General features: G+C 50.2%; 1 protein-coding gene across 7 annotated transcripts in view; it reads left to right on the forward strand.

The window, feature by feature from the left end:
• The window catches only part of DTNB (dystrobrevin beta), a 232,458-nt gene extending 213,587 nt beyond the window's left edge, over window positions 1-18,871 (forward strand). For 5 of the 7 annotated variants that reach the window (XM_044261953.1, XM_044261956.1, XM_044261957.1 and 2 more), the window contains 5 exons: window positions 8,856-9,015; window positions 9,709-9,798; window positions 13,274-13,327; window positions 16,614-16,648; window positions 18,563-18,871. In XM_044261953.1, coding sequence (XP_044117888.1) covers window positions 8,856-9,015; window positions 9,709-9,798; window positions 13,274-13,327; window positions 16,614-16,618 — 309 coding nt within the window. In that variant the 3' untranslated portion in view covers window positions 16,619-16,648; window positions 18,563-18,871. The remainder of the gene's footprint in view (window positions 1-8,855; window positions 9,016-9,708; window positions 9,799-13,273; window positions 13,328-16,613; window positions 16,649-18,562) is intronic. The other 2 variants (XM_044261955.1, XM_044261958.1) reach the window with 2 other exon arrangements.
• The last annotated feature ends 810 nt before the right edge of the window (window positions 18,872-19,681 follow it).

Genomic DNA, 19,681 nt, shown 5'->3' on the forward strand with positions numbered 1-19,681 from the left:
TGCTGTACAGTGCAAAGGAAATCCCAGGTCTCCCAACGTCTAGGCCATGCCCTGCTTGCTGAACCACTCCACCTCCTTATGTGTCCGCCCCAAAGCGATGGAGAGAGCTAGGCTTCCATCTCTGAGCCCGCAGCTTTCCCTCCTCTTCCGGGTCATTGAATTTGCCGTGAGGAATCGTCTCCAGGGCTAGTGATTATTGGCAAAGCTGTGATTATTGTCCAAGAGCAGGACAAGCTCTTTTGCTCGGGGACTTAGGCACATTCTTGGATCAGGTAAAATGTTTTTTGATTATATATCCTTGCCTCTGTTCTCACCCATAGTCCTCCTTCCTGGGTGTCTGGCCTTTCACGAGGGTCTCTGGTCTTGGTCTCCCATATTCCGAAACCTTCCCTCCCATTCTTTCTCAATCAAATGTCCTTCAGGTGGGACTGCCCCATGTATGAAGAAGAAAATCAGCCTGGGTGGCACCTGGGTGGCTCAGTAGGTTAAGCATCTGCCTTCAGCTCAGGTCATGATCTCAGGGTCCTGGGATCGAGCCCCGCATCCCTGAGTCCATGATCTCAGGGAGCCTGCTTCCCTTCCTCTCTCTCTGCCTGCCTCTCTGCCTACTTGTGATCTGTCTGTCAAATAAATAAATAAAATCTTTTTTAAAAAAAAAAGAAAGAAAGAAAAGAAAATCAGCCTGGGCATATGAGTCACCTGTTGTTGTACAACAACTTACCCCAAAACCTAGCGACTTTGTAGAACAAATATTTATTACCTCACAACTTCTCTGGGTCTAGAGTCCAGGTGAGGATAAGCTAAGGGTCAGGGTCTCTTATAAGGCTACAGGCATCTCAAGGCTCAACAACTCACAGGGTTGTTGGCAGGATTCTCCGAGGGCTGCTGGACTGAGGGCCTCCGTGCCAGCTGGTGGCTGGAGGCTGCCTCCGTTTCCTGTCACGTGGGCCTCTCCCCAGGGCAGCTCACAAGGTGGCAGCTGACTTCGTTAGACTGAACAAGCAGGAGGGAGAAGGAGAGTATGTGGGCAAGATATAAGTCACAGTCTTCTAAAAGCTAATCACAGAAGTGACATCCCATTCACCTGACCCTGGAGCAGCAGTCACTGCGCCAAGCCAGTATGCAAGGAGAGGGGACTCCCCAGGAGTGTGACAGGGGGGGCAAGGTCATCGGAGGCCGTCTCAGAGGTCTGCCCGCCACATTTACTCATCTAGTTAAGTATCTCACACAAAGCTTCATCGATGACTGATAGATTTAGTGCTCCCTGGAGACTGTTGCCTGCTCTGGCTACGTTCCCACTTTCCATTACTGAAGAAAAGGGGTCAGAAATGTGATCCATCTCATTGTCATTTAACAAACATTTATTAAGCATTTACATGTGCTAAGCACAATGGTAAGGAAGATAAAATTTGAGAGGCAAGGTTAATGCTGTTCAGAGTTCTGGGGAACATCGCAGGAAGACCTAATCTGACCCCAGAGGACAGGACCATGAAGCAAACGCCTGGGAGACGCAGCAGGAGCTGCTCCGTGCTGCGCACAGAGCTTCTGGCAGGCCTTCAGGGAAGGGAGAGTGCAAGCCCTTCTGTAGATTGAAGCAACTGTCGCCTGTCCTTTCACTTTCTATCTAAACCAGCCAGCGATAGTCACGGACATCCCTGTGCCATCGTATACCTCCTTCAAGAAAAACCCTAGTCTCCAGGCCTTCCTGAAGCTGTGGCCTTGGGTCTGACTGAAGTGTGTGCACATCGATTGGCCGTGATTTGTGCCTGCCTCAGGCCAGCTGTGACTTACTGGCTCACCAGGATCCCGCACTGGGGTTGCTCTGCTGGAGCCAGAATTCACAGAAGGCTCTGGACAGCTCCAGCCCAGCATTGTTGTAAACCAATGTGGCCCTGAAGCCGAGGGCTGGTGCTTGACATCTGTAGGGGGAAATCGTGCCTTCCCAGCAGTCTTCACCTTTCTCTTTCTCCTGCTCTGAATGGAGACACCTTCTGGAATCTGTTCTTCAGCTTCCTTAGAAGGCACGTCCTGGGCGCCGATCCCAGGAAGAGGGCCTTGTTATTTTTTTTAATTTTTTTTATTTTTTAAAGATTTTACCTATTCATTTGACAGAGAGAAACCACAAGTAGACAGAGAGGCAGGCAGAGAGAGAGAGAGAGAGAGGGAAGCAGGCTCCCTGTTGAGCAGAGAGCCCGACACGGGACTCGATCCTAGGACCCTGAGATCATGCCTGAGCCGAAGGCAGCGGCTTAACCCACTGAGCCTCCCAGGTGCCCCGGGCCTTGTTATTTTGAAGCTGATGGTGGGCAGTAGTTTCATTTCCTGATCCTAGAGCTTCAGCCACATGTGGCTGCTCACCCCGGGCATCCCTTCGGCCTCATCGCCCGTCACCATTTTCTTATCAAAATATTGCAGAGGTTCAGTTTCATGTTCTTAAAAAGCAACCTAGTCATTCATCTTGGGTCTCAGGACTCTAACATTCATGCTTCAGGGAGCGGTGCCTGGCCCAGATCTCACTGAGTGAGTTTTATTGAATAGTTGTCACATGCTCGATGTTGGGTTGGCCCTCCCTCTGCGGGGACGACAGACGACTGTCACACAGTGAAATGAGTGTGAATTTCACAGGCTGCACACTCAGGTAAGCCCAAAAGAAATCTTTAACAGGACTTCGTTTCCCTCTTGAGTGCTCACAGTCTGGGCGTTTCCAGACCAACTTGAAGCCACTCATCCCAGATTCTTATCCCTCTTCCTGCTCCCGAGATGGGTGCTATGCCTTGGGGGACTAGTGCTGGTGCCGTGGCATCAGGGGAGGAGTGTCTGTGGCTGCAACTTGATCTGTGCTGAAACAGTCATGTCCTTTGCTTGCGGCCAGGCCTGGTTCTCACAGGCAGCACTCCTCACCCCGCAACTGAGGCAGCTGAGTTCATAGGCTCCCCGAGAAGCCAAGGCACACGCATGATCTCAGTGAGGCTCTCACTCCTCCGTGACTGAGAGACAACTTTAGGCTTGTTGCCTTTGCAGCTGGAAAACCATCAGCTGCTGGGGTCCATGGGGTCCTTCCTTGATGCTGTCCAAGCAACCCAGGCAATGAACTTGATTGATTCTGTGCCTCTTAGCTCTTGGAGGCCCAAGAAAGACCCTGGCTTTGCCAGTGTCCATCACGTCTAGATCTCCCGAACTGCTGGCTCATAGGACTTTCCTACATAGCCAGGCCACTGCATGGACGTTCTTGCTTTTCTGCAGATTCTCTCTCCCAGCTTCATTATCTTGTTTGGATTGGGGCTGGAACTGCCAGATCTGGCTGTTCAAAAACACTTTGCAAACCAGAGTGCATGTTATACTTTATTATTTGCTCCTTCTTCACCCAAAATGGCCAGAAAAGCAAGGCATGGTGGCAGTTACAGGGTAAAAGGTGGAGGTGTATTTTGGTTCCCCAAAATACAATGATTAATATGTGATAATGTTCTCTAAACAAAACCAGATTCCTGAGATGTTGGAAAGAAAGATATATACCCTGAAAAAATAATGAATAATACATGTTCCATAAGCACTGACAAAAAGTATTTCACAAGATAGAACATATTTAATTATCAGTGGGAAATTGTTATAAAAGTTAAACAATAGCAAGAATAGCACAAAGAGGGGTGCCTGGGTGGCTCAGGGGGTTAAAGCCTCTGCCTTTGCTCAGGTCATGATCCCAGGGTCCTGGGATGAAGCCTTGAGTCGGGCTCTCTGCTCATCGGGGAGCCTACTTCCTCCTCTCTCTCTCTCTCTCTCTCTCTCTCTGCCTGTCAAATAAATAAATAAATAGATCTTTAAAAAAAAAAAAAAAGAATAGCACAAAGAGATGTCACAGTCCTCCATTTTATGGTTCAACCACATTCCGTCCATCGACTCACCAAGTCAGTCAACTTTTGGTTTTTTCCACTTTGGGCCTATTAGACTGTAGCTCATGAGCATTGTGTACAGGTTTGGGTGGGCATATGTTTCCATTTTTCTTGGGCCCATTCCCAGGAGTGAGGTTGCTGGGTTATATGGCAGGTTTACGTTACCATTTTAAGAAGCTGCCAAACTGTTCTCCAGAGTAGCTGTGGCATTTTACAGTCCCATCAGCAATGTATAAGAGTTTCGGTTTTCCCACATCTGTTAGTCTTTTTGGTTGTCGCTATTTCAGTAGATAAGTGATATCTCACCATCATTTCAATTTTCATTTCCCTCTTGGCTCCTCTTTTGAGCCTTTGTCATGTGATTATTGGCCCATTTTTACGTCATCTTCAGTGAACCATCTAATCAAATCTTTGCCTGTTTCACAGTTGGGTTATCTTCTTCTTATTCAGCTCTAAGAGTTCTTTATATGTTCTGGATACAAGTTTGTTTTTTGTTTGTTTATTCTCTCTTTTTTTTCCATTTCTGCTTTCTTGACCTATGAACTTGTAAGATATTTACAGGGATATTGGGGTGACTTGATACACACACACGTGGTGAGAGGATTCTATCTACATAATTAATATATCCATCACCTCACATATTTATCTTTTTATGTATGTGAGAACATTGAAGTTTTACCTTCCTAGCCGATTTCAGCTAGACAGTAGTGTTACCAACTATAGTTGACATGCTTTACATTACATCCTCCGACCTTATTTATCTTACAGCTGAAAGTCTGTACCCTTTCTCCAACCTTTTCCTATTTCCCCCAACCCTTGGCCCCAACTACTTTTCTACTCTCTGTTTCTATGAGTCTGACTCTTTTTAGCTTCCATAAGTGAGACCATGCAGTATTTGTCTTTCTCTGTCTGGCTTATTTTACTTAGTGCAATGCCCTCACGGTCCATCCATATTGTCGCAAACAACAGAACATTCTTTCTCATGGTTGGATAATATTCTATTGTACCTATCTGCCACCTCTTGTTTGGCCATTTATCTGGGATGGACCCTTAGACTGTTTCCACATCTTAGCTACTATGAATAGTGCTGCAGTGAACGTGGGAATGCAGATATTTCTTCTAGATCCTGTTTTCATTTTCTTTTAATCTTTTGAAGAATTTCTATACTGTTTTCTGTAGTGACTGCCGCAGGTTACCTTCCCACCAGTAGTACACAGGGTTCCCTTTTCTGCATATCTTCACCAGTGTGTATCTCTTATCATTTTGATAACATCCTCACAGGTGTAAAGTGATATCTCATTGTGGTTTTGATTTATGTTTCCCTGATAATTCAAGACTTTTGAGCACCTTTTCATACACATGTTGGCCATTTGTATAACTTTGGGGAAATGCCTGGTTCCTCTGTCCATTATTTTTTAAGATTTTATTTCTTTATTTGACAGAGGTTGAGCACAAGCAGGGTGAGGGGAAGAGAGAGATGCAGGCTCCTCACTGAACAGGGAACCCAATGTGGGGCTCGATCCCAGGACCCTGGGATCATGATCTGAGCTAAAGGCAGATGCTTAACCTACTGAGCCACCCAAGCGCCCCTTCTCCATCCATTTTTTAATTTAAAAAATTAAATCTAATTTAGATTGGATTTTTTTGTTGTCGGTTTTTGCTGTTGGGTTGTATGAATTCATTATATATTTTGGATGTTAACTGCTTATTATAGGTGCTATTTTGTCCCATTTGGCAGGTTGCTTTTCATTTCATTGATGGTTTCCTTGCTATACAGAAGCTTTTCACTTCTGATGTAGTCCCACTTGTTTATTTTTTGTTTCGTTTCCTTTGCTTTTTGGTGTCAAATTAAAAAAAAATCATTACAAAGACCCACAATTTTATCAGATATAATTTATAAATATGTTTTTCCAGTCTATGACTTATCTTTTTATTTTTCTTAGTGGTATCTTTTTAATGACAGTTTTACTGAGATATAGTTCACATACTATATACAATTCACCATTTTGAAGCCTAAAATACAGTTGTCTTTACTATATTCACAGAATTGTGCAGCAATCACCACAGTCAACTTTAGAACATTCCATGGCCCTCTGAAAGAACCCCATACCCATCAGCACTCACTCCTCATTTCTCCCAGGCCCCTATCCCCAGGCAACCACTACTCTACTTCCTGTCTCTATGGATTTGCCTATTGTAGACATTTCATATAAATGTAATCAAACAATATTCAGTCTTTTGTAACTGGCTTATTTCATTTAGTATAATCTCTTCAGGTTTTGTCCATTTTGTAGCGTGCATCCGTACTTCATTCCTTTATGTACCAAATCCTATTTGGCTGACCCTTGGACAGTGGTGGGGATGTGACGGGTACTGACCTCCTGCACAGTCAGAAATCTGTCTCTAACGCTGGACTCCCCCTAAACTTAATTACTAATAGCCTACTCTTCACCAGAAGCCTTACCCATAAAATAGTCCATTAATACATATTTTGTGTCATATGTATTATATGTATTCTTACAATAAAGTGAGCCAGAGAAGAAAAAATGTTGAAGAAAATCATAAAGAAAATACATATACAGGGCTGGGCTGTATTTCTTTATAAAATCCACATTTAAGTGGACTGTGCAGTTCAAATCCATGTTGTTCAAGGGTCAACTGTTTCGAGCATTTTTATTTAAATCATTCATCCGTTGATGGGCCCTTGGATTGTTTCCACTTTTCAACTGTTACAGGTAATGCTGCTATGAACACTTGTGTACAAATTTTTGTGTAGACCTATGTTTTCGGGTATGTACACGTAGAAGTGGAATTGCTGTGTTGAATAGCACTCCATGTTTAATTTTGCTGAGAAACTGCCGGACTGCTTTCTAAAGCCAACAGGAATGCACCATTTTCTGTTCCTACCAGCAGCATGCAAGCATGCAAGGATGTTCCACATCCTTGTCAACACTTGTTATTATCTGTCTTTTTATTGTAGCCATCCAAGCGGGTGTGAAGTGATGTTTCATTGTGGTTTTGATTTGCATCTCTCTGATGGTTCATGTTGTCAAGCATTTTTTTTCATGTGCTTATTGGACATTTGTATGTCTTCTTTGGAGAAACATCTTTTCAGGCCCTTTGTCCATTTTTATTAGGTTACTTATCCTTTTATTATTGAGTGTTAAGAGTTCTTCCCATATTCTAGATACAAGCCCCTCATCTGATAGATGATTTGCAAAAATGTGCTCCCATTCTTTGAGTTTTTTTTACCTTCCTAAGGTGTCCTTTGAAAAAATTTTCAATTTTGATGAAATCCAATTTATTATTTTCTTTTGTAGCTTGTACTTTGTGTGTCATATCTAAAAAGCTGTCACCTAATCTTTTCTTCTAAGAGTTTTTATGGGTTAGTTCCTATATTTGGTATGTCCCTTTTGAGTTAGTTTTGGTATATAATGTGAGGTAAGGGTCAAAGTTCCTGTCATTTGTATCATGGGAAGATCTCAGAAAGTCTATTAAGTGATGAAAACAAATTACAAAATGATATGCATGGTATGATACCATTCATGAAAATTTAAAAGCATGAATATCATATATTATTTGTAGTTATATATGTACACACAGGTTAAAAAAAATTCACCCCAAAATATTTGATAATCATTGCCTCTGAAGGGGTGAGAGGAGGGACTGGGATTGGACAGGACTGGTGGTCAAAGGGGTCTTCACACTTATCTGCAATATTTTTAGGTTGACCTTGACAAAGTATGAGCAATTATCAATGGGGTTGCTTTATTAGACTTTTTATCTTCACATATATTTTAAATTTCTCAAAATATACATACATGTACTCCTGCAAATCAAAGTTAAGAGTCATGGAGAACAAATCATTTCTGGTGAGTGCAGCGCCCACACTGGCTGAAGCATTGAGGTAAGGCTTTGTGCAAATAAGCTGTCACCACACTTAGGGCAGATACTGTTGTGTGGGGAGTTTCTGAGCTAGAACCCCAAAAGATAAAGCTCTTTGTTTAACTCATTTGCACACTTATGTTTTCCCAGTTTCATTTCCACAGAAAACCCACTGTACACCACACCCAGTTTCCCTTGCTCTGAACGGCAGCAGGGCCCAAATCTCAGGGAGCTCCCTTTAACTAGAATCTTCCAGTGTTATCCCATGACTCCAAGCTTTCTCCAAAACTGTAACAGAGCCTTCACAAGGAAAGTTCAGTTTCCACTAAACATGTGTCCCTTCTCACTTAGTCCTCATGGAATGCTCTGAAAGGCTTCACTGTGCGTTTGATAAGTGCAGTGACCCGGCCCCTGGGATGCAGCCTGGGGCTAGGCTCCTGACACATTCTTGGGTGCATGGTTGCAGCGGTCTGGGGGCTACAGGGGTGCAGAGTGCACGTCATTACCTGTGGAGGAGATGGGGTTATTCCCACATCTCCATGAGCTGTGTTGCTTGACACAAAGCTCTTACTCTTCATCGTGTATTTCTTCTATAAAATGGGAACCAAAAATGTACGCCCTTTCTATGCAAGTTGTTGTGAGGGTCAAATGAGATAATGTACATAAATGTGTTTGCAAAAAAAAAAGAGAGAGAGAGAGAAAAGGAAGATGTTTGTGTATCATTTCTCAACTGCATGGCCCAACCCCGCTCAGATCCTGGACCTGCTACTGTCCTCAGTGTACCTGCAAGTCACCCCTCCCACCCCCGTGCTAGCCTCTACTTTCCCTCCCACTTTTAGTCCAGTCTGATGGTATTCTGTCTCCTTCTCCCTCCCCACCTTCCTTTCTTTTTTTCCTTTTCTTCCTCTCTGCAGTCCTGGAGGCAGCCTGACTCCGTCCTTTCAAAGGTGATCCTGCAGGGCACTGCCCCACTGAACCGCAGCTGTGTCACTGGGCTTAGACTGATTGAGAAAAAGGCCTTTCCCCTTCCTCACAGAGGGAAGCTGCCCGAGATAACATGTTGCATCTCTCTGATTCTCCCAGGCTCAGGCCACAGGGTCACCGCACACGTCGCCCACGCACGGAGGCGGCCGCCCGATGCCCATGCCCGTGCGCTCCACGTCTGCCGGCTCCACCCCCACGCACTGCCCGCAGGACCCACTGAGCGGAGTCGGGGGAGACCTGCAGGAGGCCTTTGCCCAAGGTGAGCGTTGGGGGCAGGATACAGTGGAGAGCTAGAGGGGTCTGGCAGCACCAACAAGATCCCCACCGAGATTGTTCCAGGCTCTTTTCTTTTGCGTGGGTAGCTTGCAGTGATCAGACTTTCACAGACGATGTAGAGTCAGGTGCTGGTCCCTTGTCATCAGACGGGCTGCTGTCCCGGCGGCGGGTGCTGCAGGCTCTGTGTTTGTGAAGACCAGGCCTCCGTGGCTTCCGTGCCCTTTTTCCCCACCGGGTTTTGGGGACGTGACTTGTCTTTTGGGTTTTGCCGCCTGCTCTGGAGGAATCGGATGGAACAGTTCCCGAAGTCGTGCTTTGCCTGGAAATCCGGAGAGCGTGTAAAAGGAGATAGAGTGGGACTGCCCACAGGACCGTGCGGCCACCCGTGTGACCAGTCCGGCGGCCGCCGTGTCACGCAGGCGGGGAGGCCGCGGCGGCCGAGCGAGTGTCCTCTGGGCAGAGACGGAACTGGCTCGTGGAGCCCCGCAGAGTCCAGTCCTGCCTCGGGGCCCCCCAGCCCACCCTCCCAGCGCTGTCGGTTCTGGAATCCAAGTCTCCGGACTGCGGCCGGGAAGCGCGCAGCCCACAGGGTCCCGCTGTTCAGGGAGAGAAGAGGGAGGAGGACGAGGCCTTGGGGGCCTCACGCGGCCCCGCCGTCTGCTCTGACTGCCCTCAGGTACGAGGAGAAACCTCCGCAATGACCTGCTGGTGGCCGCGGACTCCATCACCAACACCATGTCGTCCCTGGTGAAGGAGCTCCACTCAGGTGAAGCCCAGAGCTCCCGCCCGGCCTCCGCGCCCCCTCGCGTCCCCGCGCCTTCCTCACTTGCACCCGCGTGCTCGAACGTTCGCCGGCAGCCGCTCCGCTTGTGCTCACCGCTCGGTCTTTCAGCCTTCCAGGGGCGCCCCGACGGCCTCCCGCGGACCGCGCCTGCCCCGCTCGCGGTCACGCACACGCTCACGGTCTGTTTCTCTGCAGGCTCCGCCCTGTAGCACCAGCGCGGCCCAGCCCCCGCCACGCCACCACCCCCTACCCCCCGCGACCCCCGACCCGCGACCCCCACCCCGCGCGCCGGCCACAGCCGCTCTTTCCCCAGCGGGGCTCGCAGCTTCCCTGGATGACCGGACTGAATCGGCCACAAAAGCTTCTGGACGTTCTCCAGCTGCCTTTCTGCTCTCTCCCATTTGACTTGATCTTGAAACCCTCTTCTCTCCTTTGTCGGTGACTAGGCTCTGGTCTCACTGAAGCTGTCACCTGCGTCTGTCGCTCTGCGCCCTCTGTTCGGTGGTCAGTGCGGCTCCTTCCTCGTCCCTCCCGCGCTTAGCTCTTTGAGTGACTGTCCGGAGACCCTCGCCGTATTTTTCCCTTTATGTAAAACCCAGGAAAGAGAGAAATCATAAAAGGCAGTTCTCCTATCGTCATATTGTCAAGAATCCCCATGACTCCCTTAGCTTTGTAACTGCCAGATGTTTACTAATTTGTTTACAGTGGTCAGATTCCCATGTTCCCTATTAGACAGACAGGTTCCCTCCTTGAGTATACCCATGGCCCTCTGTTGTTTCTTTTCAGCTAATATAGTGCCTTTAAATACCTTGGAGCCGCTTAACAAGGCTATTCAATAAAAACGTAAAGCAGGTTTTCCATGGGCTGTTCAAACACAGCCACTGAAATCATCAGTCCCCACTCTGAGGGCGGGGAAGCCTCGGGTATGTCCTCAGACCTTTGAAGGAGAAAGCATATACCTATGGCTGGCCCTTGGTTCCCCCTCAAACCTGCTGATTTCCACTCAGAAGAGAGTAAGTGCATGGCCTGGGTTGGTTTTTCCAAGGCAGTTAAGATAAGATGCTGGTTCTCCCTTGCAGGGAGTGTGAAGGGGATGCTGCCTCTGTTCTGGTACCATTTCTCAATCCTTTTTTTTTTTTTTTTTTTTTATTTGGCAGAGAGGGACAGCAAGAGAAGGAACACAAGCAGGGGTAGAGGGAGAGGGAGAAGCAGACTTCCTGCCAAGCAAGGATCCCAAAACAGGGCTCCATCCCAGGAGTCTGGGATCATGACCTGAGCCAAAGGTAGATGCTCAGTGACTGAGCCACCCAGGCGCCCCTTCCATTTCTCAGTCCTTGTCAGAAGCACCGCCCTCCTCACAAACACACATAAGTAGAAGAGGTGACTGCCTTCGAGATGACTTCACAGGTGATTAGAAAGTTCCTTCCATAATATAGTTTCCCACAGGTGCCAGAAATCCGACTTTTAGAAGGAATTTCAGGAAATTAATCACACTGTGCCTCCCGAACACTTGCTAGGATTTGGCCAAGATCAGTAGCTCATGAACCCATGACACTAGGAGGAGAGAGAACTGGACACCATCAAACACACAGCACCCAGAGACCAAATATATTCACAAAAATGTAAAAGGTTATAGGCAGTCTCTCGTGGCAGGAAAGGATGGTTTTAACACAGTTCTGTGATGTCTTCAGAAAGTACCTTAGAGATCACGTTGTCAAGTCCTCTTTGGAAAGACAGTGAGTGATTATCAGAAAACCAATTGCCTGAAGTTGTGCATCTTGAAGGGGAAAGGCCAGTCCTAGAACTCAGCTGCAGAGGACACACAGCTGTGCTCTCGCTGCCATAGTGCCCTTCTGCCCACACAGGACTGGAGGTCAGGTTCGCAGCCTCACGAGGGCCCCTTTCACTGACGCTCTGCTCTCTCAAGCCCTGAAGTCCACGGGTAGGTGTGGACTCAGTCTGCACGTGACACTGCACCCGCACAAACTGCAGAGCTAGATGCCCCTTACGTGTGAGGCTGCCAGTTTCTGGGTGAATGGAAGGGGCCCGCCCAGCGCCCACGCATGTTTACTCTCACTGTTGGGGGTTGTGTTAGGATGAGGTGAGATACTCAGATTGTCTTTAAATATTTTCCGTACCATGTGCACATACTATTTATAACCAAAGCTTCTCCTCCTTATCTTTTTAAAACTATTTTCACAAGTAATAGAATCTTAGGGTTGGAAAAGATCCTAGAAGTCATTTAATCAGCTAGCTGCCCAATATAAAAGTCCTCGGAATATTTCCAGCGAGCTCACTCATGACCCACTCTCATCACCGTGAAGTTCTTCCTTATCAGGGAGCAAAACTTTGCCTTTCTGTAAGCAGTTTGCCCTCATCCCATTGTCTGAAGCTACGCAGAGTAAGTTTAGGCGTAAAGTTCCTGTTAATTTAGGCTTTCCAGTATTTGATGACAGGAAGCATGGCTGTCCCCAAGACTTCTCCTCTTAAAGGTGACTGTTTGCTGTTTCTTCAGCCATTCTTTTTTTTTTTTTTTTTAAAGATTTATTTATTTATTTATTTGACAGCCAGAGATCACAAGTAGGCAGAGAGGCAGGCAGAGAGAGAGAGAGAGAGGAGGAAGCAGGCTCCCTGCTGAGCAGAGAGCCCGATGCGGGACTCGATCCCAGGACCCTGAGATCATGACCTGAGCCGAAGGCAGCGGCTTAACCCACTGAGCCACCCAGGCGCCCTCTTCAGCCATTCTTAATGTGACGTGCTTTTCATTTCATCATTTTCTTGCCCACGTTAGGATGTGACCAAGAGCATCAAGGCCCCAATTCAAAATGAGTTCCCAGAGCTGAGCACACTTCTTGCTATAACGGGGGACCAGCTCCCTGTGGAGCACAGTGACCTGTGACCTCCCTGAGCAAGGGCCCTGGGAAAGCAACCTGAGAGGGCATTATTAGCTCTTTCCATACAGCCACTTTGCTGTTCAGTCACTCTAAGTTTGTTGTCAGCTAAAACTTCTGGTTTTTGGTTGTCTTCTCTTAACAGAAGCTGGTGTTAATCTACTTATTCCTGACCATGTACTCTGACAGTTGCTTTCTTGAACCGGGATGCAACATGTTATGTGTATCCCTAGTAGGTGTGGTCACCTTCGGGAAAGCAGGCATCGAGAAAAGGCAGAGACCCCCACCCCAGTCACCAGGGAAGCCAGCCACAGAGCCCGCAGCAGGACGGGTGACCTCTCAGCCTGCACTGCCCGGGGGGCTCGGAGCTCGTGGGTAAAGAGCGCCAGCATGTGCGCCGCGCACGGGGCAGGCCAGGTGCTTGCTTGTCTGCACCCTTGGAGGCCTGTGACCCCGAGCCTTGAACTAGGGCTTCATCCCAAGCCTGCTAAGTCATTCCCTTCACCCTCCTCCTATGCTTGTGCTGTGCTGAAGGGTCACTGGCCGCCTTGTACTTGTTTTCACAGCAGAGGAAGGTGCAGAGGAAGAAAAAGAGAAGAAGCAGGATGGGAAGGACAGAGGTAAAGGCAGCTCGCAGGACCCCTAGTTGGAGTGGGAGGCAGAGCTACATCGCTTTTGAGGGAACGCTCCCCCCTTTTGTTTCTGCTTTTCTTCCTGCTGCCCGTTTCCCCAAAGCTTCCAGGCCCCCACAGGGCCTTCGGCCTGCTTTTCCCAGCTGACCATCAGGGAGGTGGTGGCTGGCGTCAGGCGATCCACAAAAGCCTCCTGACTTCCTAACACTGTGATAGACGGTTCGGACATAGGAAGTAGATACCAGGAAAGCACACGACATGACCCTTTGCCTCCAGGAGTTTATAATATAGTTAGGGAGGCAAGACGGAGATATGCAAAATAAATAGGAGATAAAATGAAGTGGCAGGAAAAGTTAATCATCAAACTCTGAGTGTGTGATTACAAACACGAGAAGGGTTTCTGAAAAGGAAGAGATTATTGTGGACAGAATAGCTAAAAGATTTTGTGACCTCAACGGAAGAATTAAAAGCAATAAAGAAAGGTATCAGCAGAGAAGAGTAATGCCTTCCTAGTTTTATTGTGCATAAAACGTGCTTAATAACTTGTTATGTACAAAGAGCTGTGCTAAATGATGTCCGTGTATTATCTAATTAATACTTAACAACCCTTGGAGATACATAATGATGTCCCGATTTTACAAGTGAGAAAATAGGCTCTTTGAACTGGGGCTTTCTGACGCCACACTACATACTCTTCATCTTCATGTGTCTGTGATATGCTGAACACAGAACGTTTGAGAGCAGGCTCTTGTATCTGTCCGGTATTAATGTCTGTTTCTGGACTCCTCCAAAATGTGAGCTCCACACGGTGGAGATTTTGGTCTCTCTTGTTCAGGATGTATCCCCAGTGCCCAGAACGGTGCCTGGCACAGAGCAGGGTATCAGCAGATGAACAAATACAGGGAAAGAAGCCAGGTGATGTGCTGGAGTGCTTTGTCCTGGAGAGAGTGGGAGCCACCCGGAGGAGGCTGGGCTGGGGAAGGTGCGCCCACTCCCCCCGCCCCGGCTGGATGCTCTGCTCTGAGCTCACTCCTTCAGTCTGAATTCATCGCCCACGAGGAAAGATTTGAGACAGGTCTCTGGGTGGTACAGGAACCTGCACGGGAGTAGGGGGCAGAGCCAGGATTCTGCCCGGGCGGCTGATGCCAGCGCCCACGCTTTCTTCTGAGCGGCAGGTAGACTAGGCAGGTGAGGAAAGTCGTAAGGAAGGGTGGGAAGAAGTTGAGTGGGAGCTGCAAGCCAAGCAGCTGTGACGGGAAAGGAGAACACGTGGGGATGAGGGTCTGTAGCACCGCTGCCCGCGGGGCCTGTCGTGGGTAAGAGAGCCGAGCCCCATCAGGACTCGGAGCCTGGGAGGGGAGGAGAGGCATAGTCCAGGCGCCATGGTTGTCTAGTGAGTCAGAGCGAGGCCTGCGAGGCCGTGGACAGTAACGGCGAGGGATTGAGGAGAATGACTATTTGGCAGGGCCACCAAAGCGTCAGAAGTCGAGGTGCTCCTCTCCATGCTGGAGATATGTAGCAGGGCTACAGGGCATGGTAGAGAGGACCGACTTTCGGGGCTGAGAGTGGACCAGGAAGAAGGCAGGAGGGTTGTTGTGCAAGAGGCAAAGAGGGGAGGAGATGCACGGGGACAAGTTTACACTCCATCAGCTTGTGCTCCAGTCTTGCACGCGCACACACGCACGACCCAGCCGGATCCCGGCGTTCATGTGGAATGTTCTCGGCTGAAGACGTAACAGCTGCTGCTTTGGCCTCTCTTCCTTTCACCCTTCTTTCCCCGTAGCTTTTCCCATAGCTTCCTCTCAGCCTCCCTACATTCTTTGCAGCACATGGAGGACGGGCATGGCTTCCCTCACCTGACGCCTCCTGGTCTCAGGGGCCTCTCTGTCTGCACCCGTGTTCCCTGCCAGCATTCTTTCCCTCCTGCTCTCTGTGTCTCTCCATCTCTCTTCCAGTGCATAAATGAGCATTTCTGTCTGTCCCTGTGAGACCTGTGAGAGCCCCTGAGTTTCTGTTTCTGTAGCTTTAGGTGCTGTCCGGAGGGAGTGTTAAGAGTCGGGGTGAGACATGGGTCGGGTTTTAAACAAATGTTTGACTCTCGGCATTGTACAGGTCCCAGGATACGTTTTTGTAGCTGTACCATAGTGGGTATGTGGGTAGGGGTAAACCCACGTGTTTTTATGAATGGACCTTCTGATTGTCAGCTGTGGTCTGAGCATTTGCTCTTACTGTAGACCAATATGGCGGCAACTGGTGTCCAAGGCATCAGAGAACAGTAACTACCAGCCATAGAGAGAGCGGTGGTTTGCTGCTTTGGGGTTGAAATCATGCTGACCTCACATCAACACAACCTGCTCAGCACCCTGTCAGGCAGACGTAGTCTGCTCAGTGCAAAAACCATAAGAACCAAATGGGCACTTTCGAAGAATTCATGACCGAACTGGACTTCCTGACCACATTCACCCTTACCTCAGCCCCCTCTCTGCCCTCCCCTGGATCCCCGTCTGGCTGCATCCTGGGGAATGTTTCTGCTCCCCTGGGGTGCTCCTCTGACTTTGCCGCCCCTCTCTGCGCACCTGGAGTGCCGAGTACTTGTATCCAAGACTACGTAGATGAAACAGACTAACCTATTACGGCAGAGCCCGAAATTCAGCTCAGCCCCTCCAGAGCCTCATCTTATGCTCCTCTGCCCTTCAAAATTGCCTCTCCAGAACCTGCCACCCACCGTGTTGGGAGCTGTAAATCCAACTTGCATGCTCCGAGAGCGCTGGCGCCTATCTGGTAGACTGACGGCAGTGGCCCTGTGGGACTCCTCGGGCGTTCGAGGGTGCGGGCAGTGTTCAGGATTTCAGGGTGAGCGGGAGTGGCTTAGTATCCCAAGCAGATAGGCCTGCAGGCAGGAGATAACTGCCCATATCAAAATTTAATTCCTTCTCACCTTCGTCACTTTCAGAACCAAGGGATGGGCTATGCCCCTGATATAACCGCTCCCCAGACGGAGGGTGGCTTCATGTCCATGTTAGTACTATTGTTCTCCTTCTCCCGAGCGACGGCCCCCACGCCTGTTTTATATTCACAGCAGCTGCTGGTTGTAGGTAGCGTGACTCTCCCTGCCCTTGCCATACCTGCTTGGGAAAAGTCAGCATCTGGGGCAGCGAGGGGAGAGGCGAGTCCAAAAGCCCTTGGGTCTGTGCAGTCCCCTGGGAGAAGACATGGCCTGGTGAGGGGACCCCAGGCGTGACTTTTGTGTGTTGTTTGTGTCCGTGCTGTACAGGTTAGCAGAGTTGCTGAGCCAGAGAGGAAGCGCAGGTGAGTACCATGTTCTCTTCTCTCCTCGCGGTCCCTCTCCCTTTGCAACTTATGTCTTCGTCCCCCCTCCTTGCCCTGGTCACACCGTCCAAGCCAGAGCCACCCTAAAGGGTGAAGATTCAAGTTAAGTTTTCCGTTTAAAGAGCCCAGCTGCCACCTTTCCCCTTTGCTGCAGGCCTGCCATCAGACCCTCTTGGCCTCCTTCCCAGGCTCTAACCCATTTTATGCTCCACTGGGCCTGGCCTGGGCCTCAGGCATGACTTGGTGGTGCCCAGGGCTGGATGTAGCTGGCGGACCAAGACCTGCTGGCTGAAACAGGCCGTGGGACCTCTGCCACCTTGCTCCTGATGGCCCACGGCCACTGTCATTTCTCTCCACGGGTCCAAACCACTGCCAGCACCCTGGGGGTCCGACACCCAGAGCCGTGAGCTGCCACGTACCTGACCGCAGACTGAATTTCCATCCTGCAGGATCCCCCTCCCTCCAATAACGACCCCCCCCAGTCCCTCCCTGCAGTGCTGGCCAACCTGCACCTTCCGTCCTAAAACGATTAATGCAAGCACAGACCTCCCCAGAGGGCAGTGCTCGTTGCTTTAGGGAGTAATCTTTCACACCTTTCCATCGAAGGACCTTAACTCTTCTTTCCCCCCAGTTCTGAGATATTGTGGCTTTGGGGCCTGCTCACTAGAAAGAAGGGATGAAAATAATTGGACAACCAAATCTGTTCAGGGGAAGAGTTCTTTCAAGGATGTCCTTGGTTTGGCCATGAGATGTCTTTTTGTTGATCTTGCCTTCCCTCCCGTCCTATACTTCTGTGTGAGTCAGGCCACCTTCCCCATTACAGATCTTGCAGGCCAAAGAGCAAGGGCTGCAGCCCCACAATTCCGAAAAAGGAACTTTCCCCGGGCCCTTCCGAGGACTCCTACCCTGGAGTCCCTCCCAGCCTTTTCCTGATCGCTGCCCCGCACCCCCTACCCGCCGTGGGCACCAGGCCCTAGAGGGGTTCGGTTCTGCTCCCGCGGTGGGGCCTGCTATCTTTGAGCCCGCACTGACTCAGGGATTGTGCGAGCTAGGAGGGGAAGCACACAAGCTGCAGAAATTCTCCCGCTGCCCTGGAAAGCCCAGGGCCTCCAGGGCTTGGGCAGGGCTTTACCTAATCTCACTGCACAGTCAGGCAAGGCCCTTCCCAACAGCAGGCCTGGGCTGCCCCAGCCAAGGAGAGAGTCAGGAGCTGACTTGCCCCTCAGGAGCCTGCCAGAGCCCCTCTCCCTGGGGCACAGAGGAACTGGGGATAAGTAAAAGGCACGTCCAAGCCATCTGGCCCACCCTCTCCATGCAGATGAGGAAATGCAGGCCCTCGGCCTGGGAGCTTGGGGCCAGAAGTAGGCGCAGAGCGGCATCCCCTGATGCTGTCCCTCTGACCCTGTCAGGAGTTACGAGAAACTCGCTGGTAGTAGAGTCAGATGAAAAGCGTCAAAACTCAGGTGGCAGTTTCCCAGACCCTTAGGTTCTGCCCTCCTCCCACCTGAGGCTAAGGCCGTCTTCCCTTCCACCCAGTGTTCACAGGCACCTCTCCAAGCTCGGTGCCTTCCTCACTCACGATCCTTCTTCCCCAGAAAGCACCACCTTCCAAACCTTGTCCTTTGAACCCAATTCTTGTTTCCTGGAAACATTTCCTGACCCCTTGACCTCGGCAACGACTGCAAAAACTCCAGGTACCCCAGAAAAGAGAATACGTATCTCTTTCCCTAATCAGGGGCATGAGTGTTATCAGTTCTTTGAAATCTCTGGAGCTGAAAGGTAAGCATCCCAACAGCCCCACCGCAGGACATTGTCTTGTCCCCAGCAGATGTTCGCATTGGCTCGCAGGCCCTCCGTGGTGCCCGTGAGTAACAGAGCGTCTGTCCTGCACAGGGGGCATGCGGCAAGCTGGCGTTGACACGAGGAAGGCGAGGCCCTCCCCCAGAGGCGCATTCCTGTCCATCCTCGGGCTGCACACCTGGACCAGGCTTGCAGGCTGCCAGACCTCACTGCCTGGCAGGGAGAAGGGAGCCCGGAGCCCGTGGGAAGTGGGAGGGGCCGCCCGCTGCCCGTGGGCCTCCCCCGTGCACAGCCCTGCATGAACCGGCATCTTCATCACTCCGCTTGGGCCCGGTCTCATCTCTGCAGCAGGAACTTTCCGGGAGGTCGAAAAGAGAAAAGAAACAGCACGAATCTCCTGTGTGTGTGACCTGGTGGCGTTTTTGCCGGCACGTGGGGTACTCCCCGGGGTGGGGGCCCAAGTTTCCTTCCGACCTTTGACCTTTAAAACCCGACAGATTTTCTCCCCTGTATCATGCAAAGACAGCTTCAGGCCTTGCTCAGTTTTACAGACATTCACACCCTGGCCACAGCGCTAAAAATAGCCTCCTTCCTTTCTCTCGCACTGGTGAGGCTTCCGCCCGCTCCGGGTGATGCCGCTGCTCTGCAGCCTCGGCGGGCGGCGGGAAGGGGGAGCAGAGAGCCCCGAGCAGAGAGCCCCGGACGCTTCCTCCTCCGGCAGCGGCAGCCGGTCGGTTCTCCGCCGCACAGCCCGCGGCCGGCGGGGCGGGGCGCGCTGACCCGTGACCGCCAGAGGGAGCGCTGAACCCCCGGGCGCCGTGCTCGCGCCGCCTCTCCCCTGCGCAGGCTTCCATTCTGCTCCGGCGCACATGATAATCAATCCCAATTCCCGGTGATTTTCATTTATTTTTTTTTTTCTGCTCCCTGGGCTGCAGGATGTTATTTTTAGTAGGAGAACTGCTATAAATATTTATAAAGGGCAGTGACTGGAATGAAGTGAGAGGCCCCACAGCTGGTTCTCTCGTCGCCCCCCACCCCTCGGCAACACACACGCGTCGGCAGACCCCTGCCCGCTTCGCGGAGGCTGGTGCAGAGCCGCTGGGCTCAGGCCGTAGCCACCCACAGAGAGGGTCACATGGAAACCTCGTGAGCCGGCAGTCCGGGGAACCCAGGGGTGAGGGTAACTGCGTCCTTCTCTCTCCCAGGCCCTGC

Source organism: Neovison vison, chromosome 8 (genome assembly GCF_020171115.1).
Source record: "Neovison vison isolate M4711 chromosome 8, ASM_NN_V1, whole genome shotgun sequence".
In the NCBI taxonomy this organism is placed as follows: Eukaryota; Metazoa; Chordata; class Mammalia; order Carnivora; family Mustelidae; genus Neogale; species Neogale vison.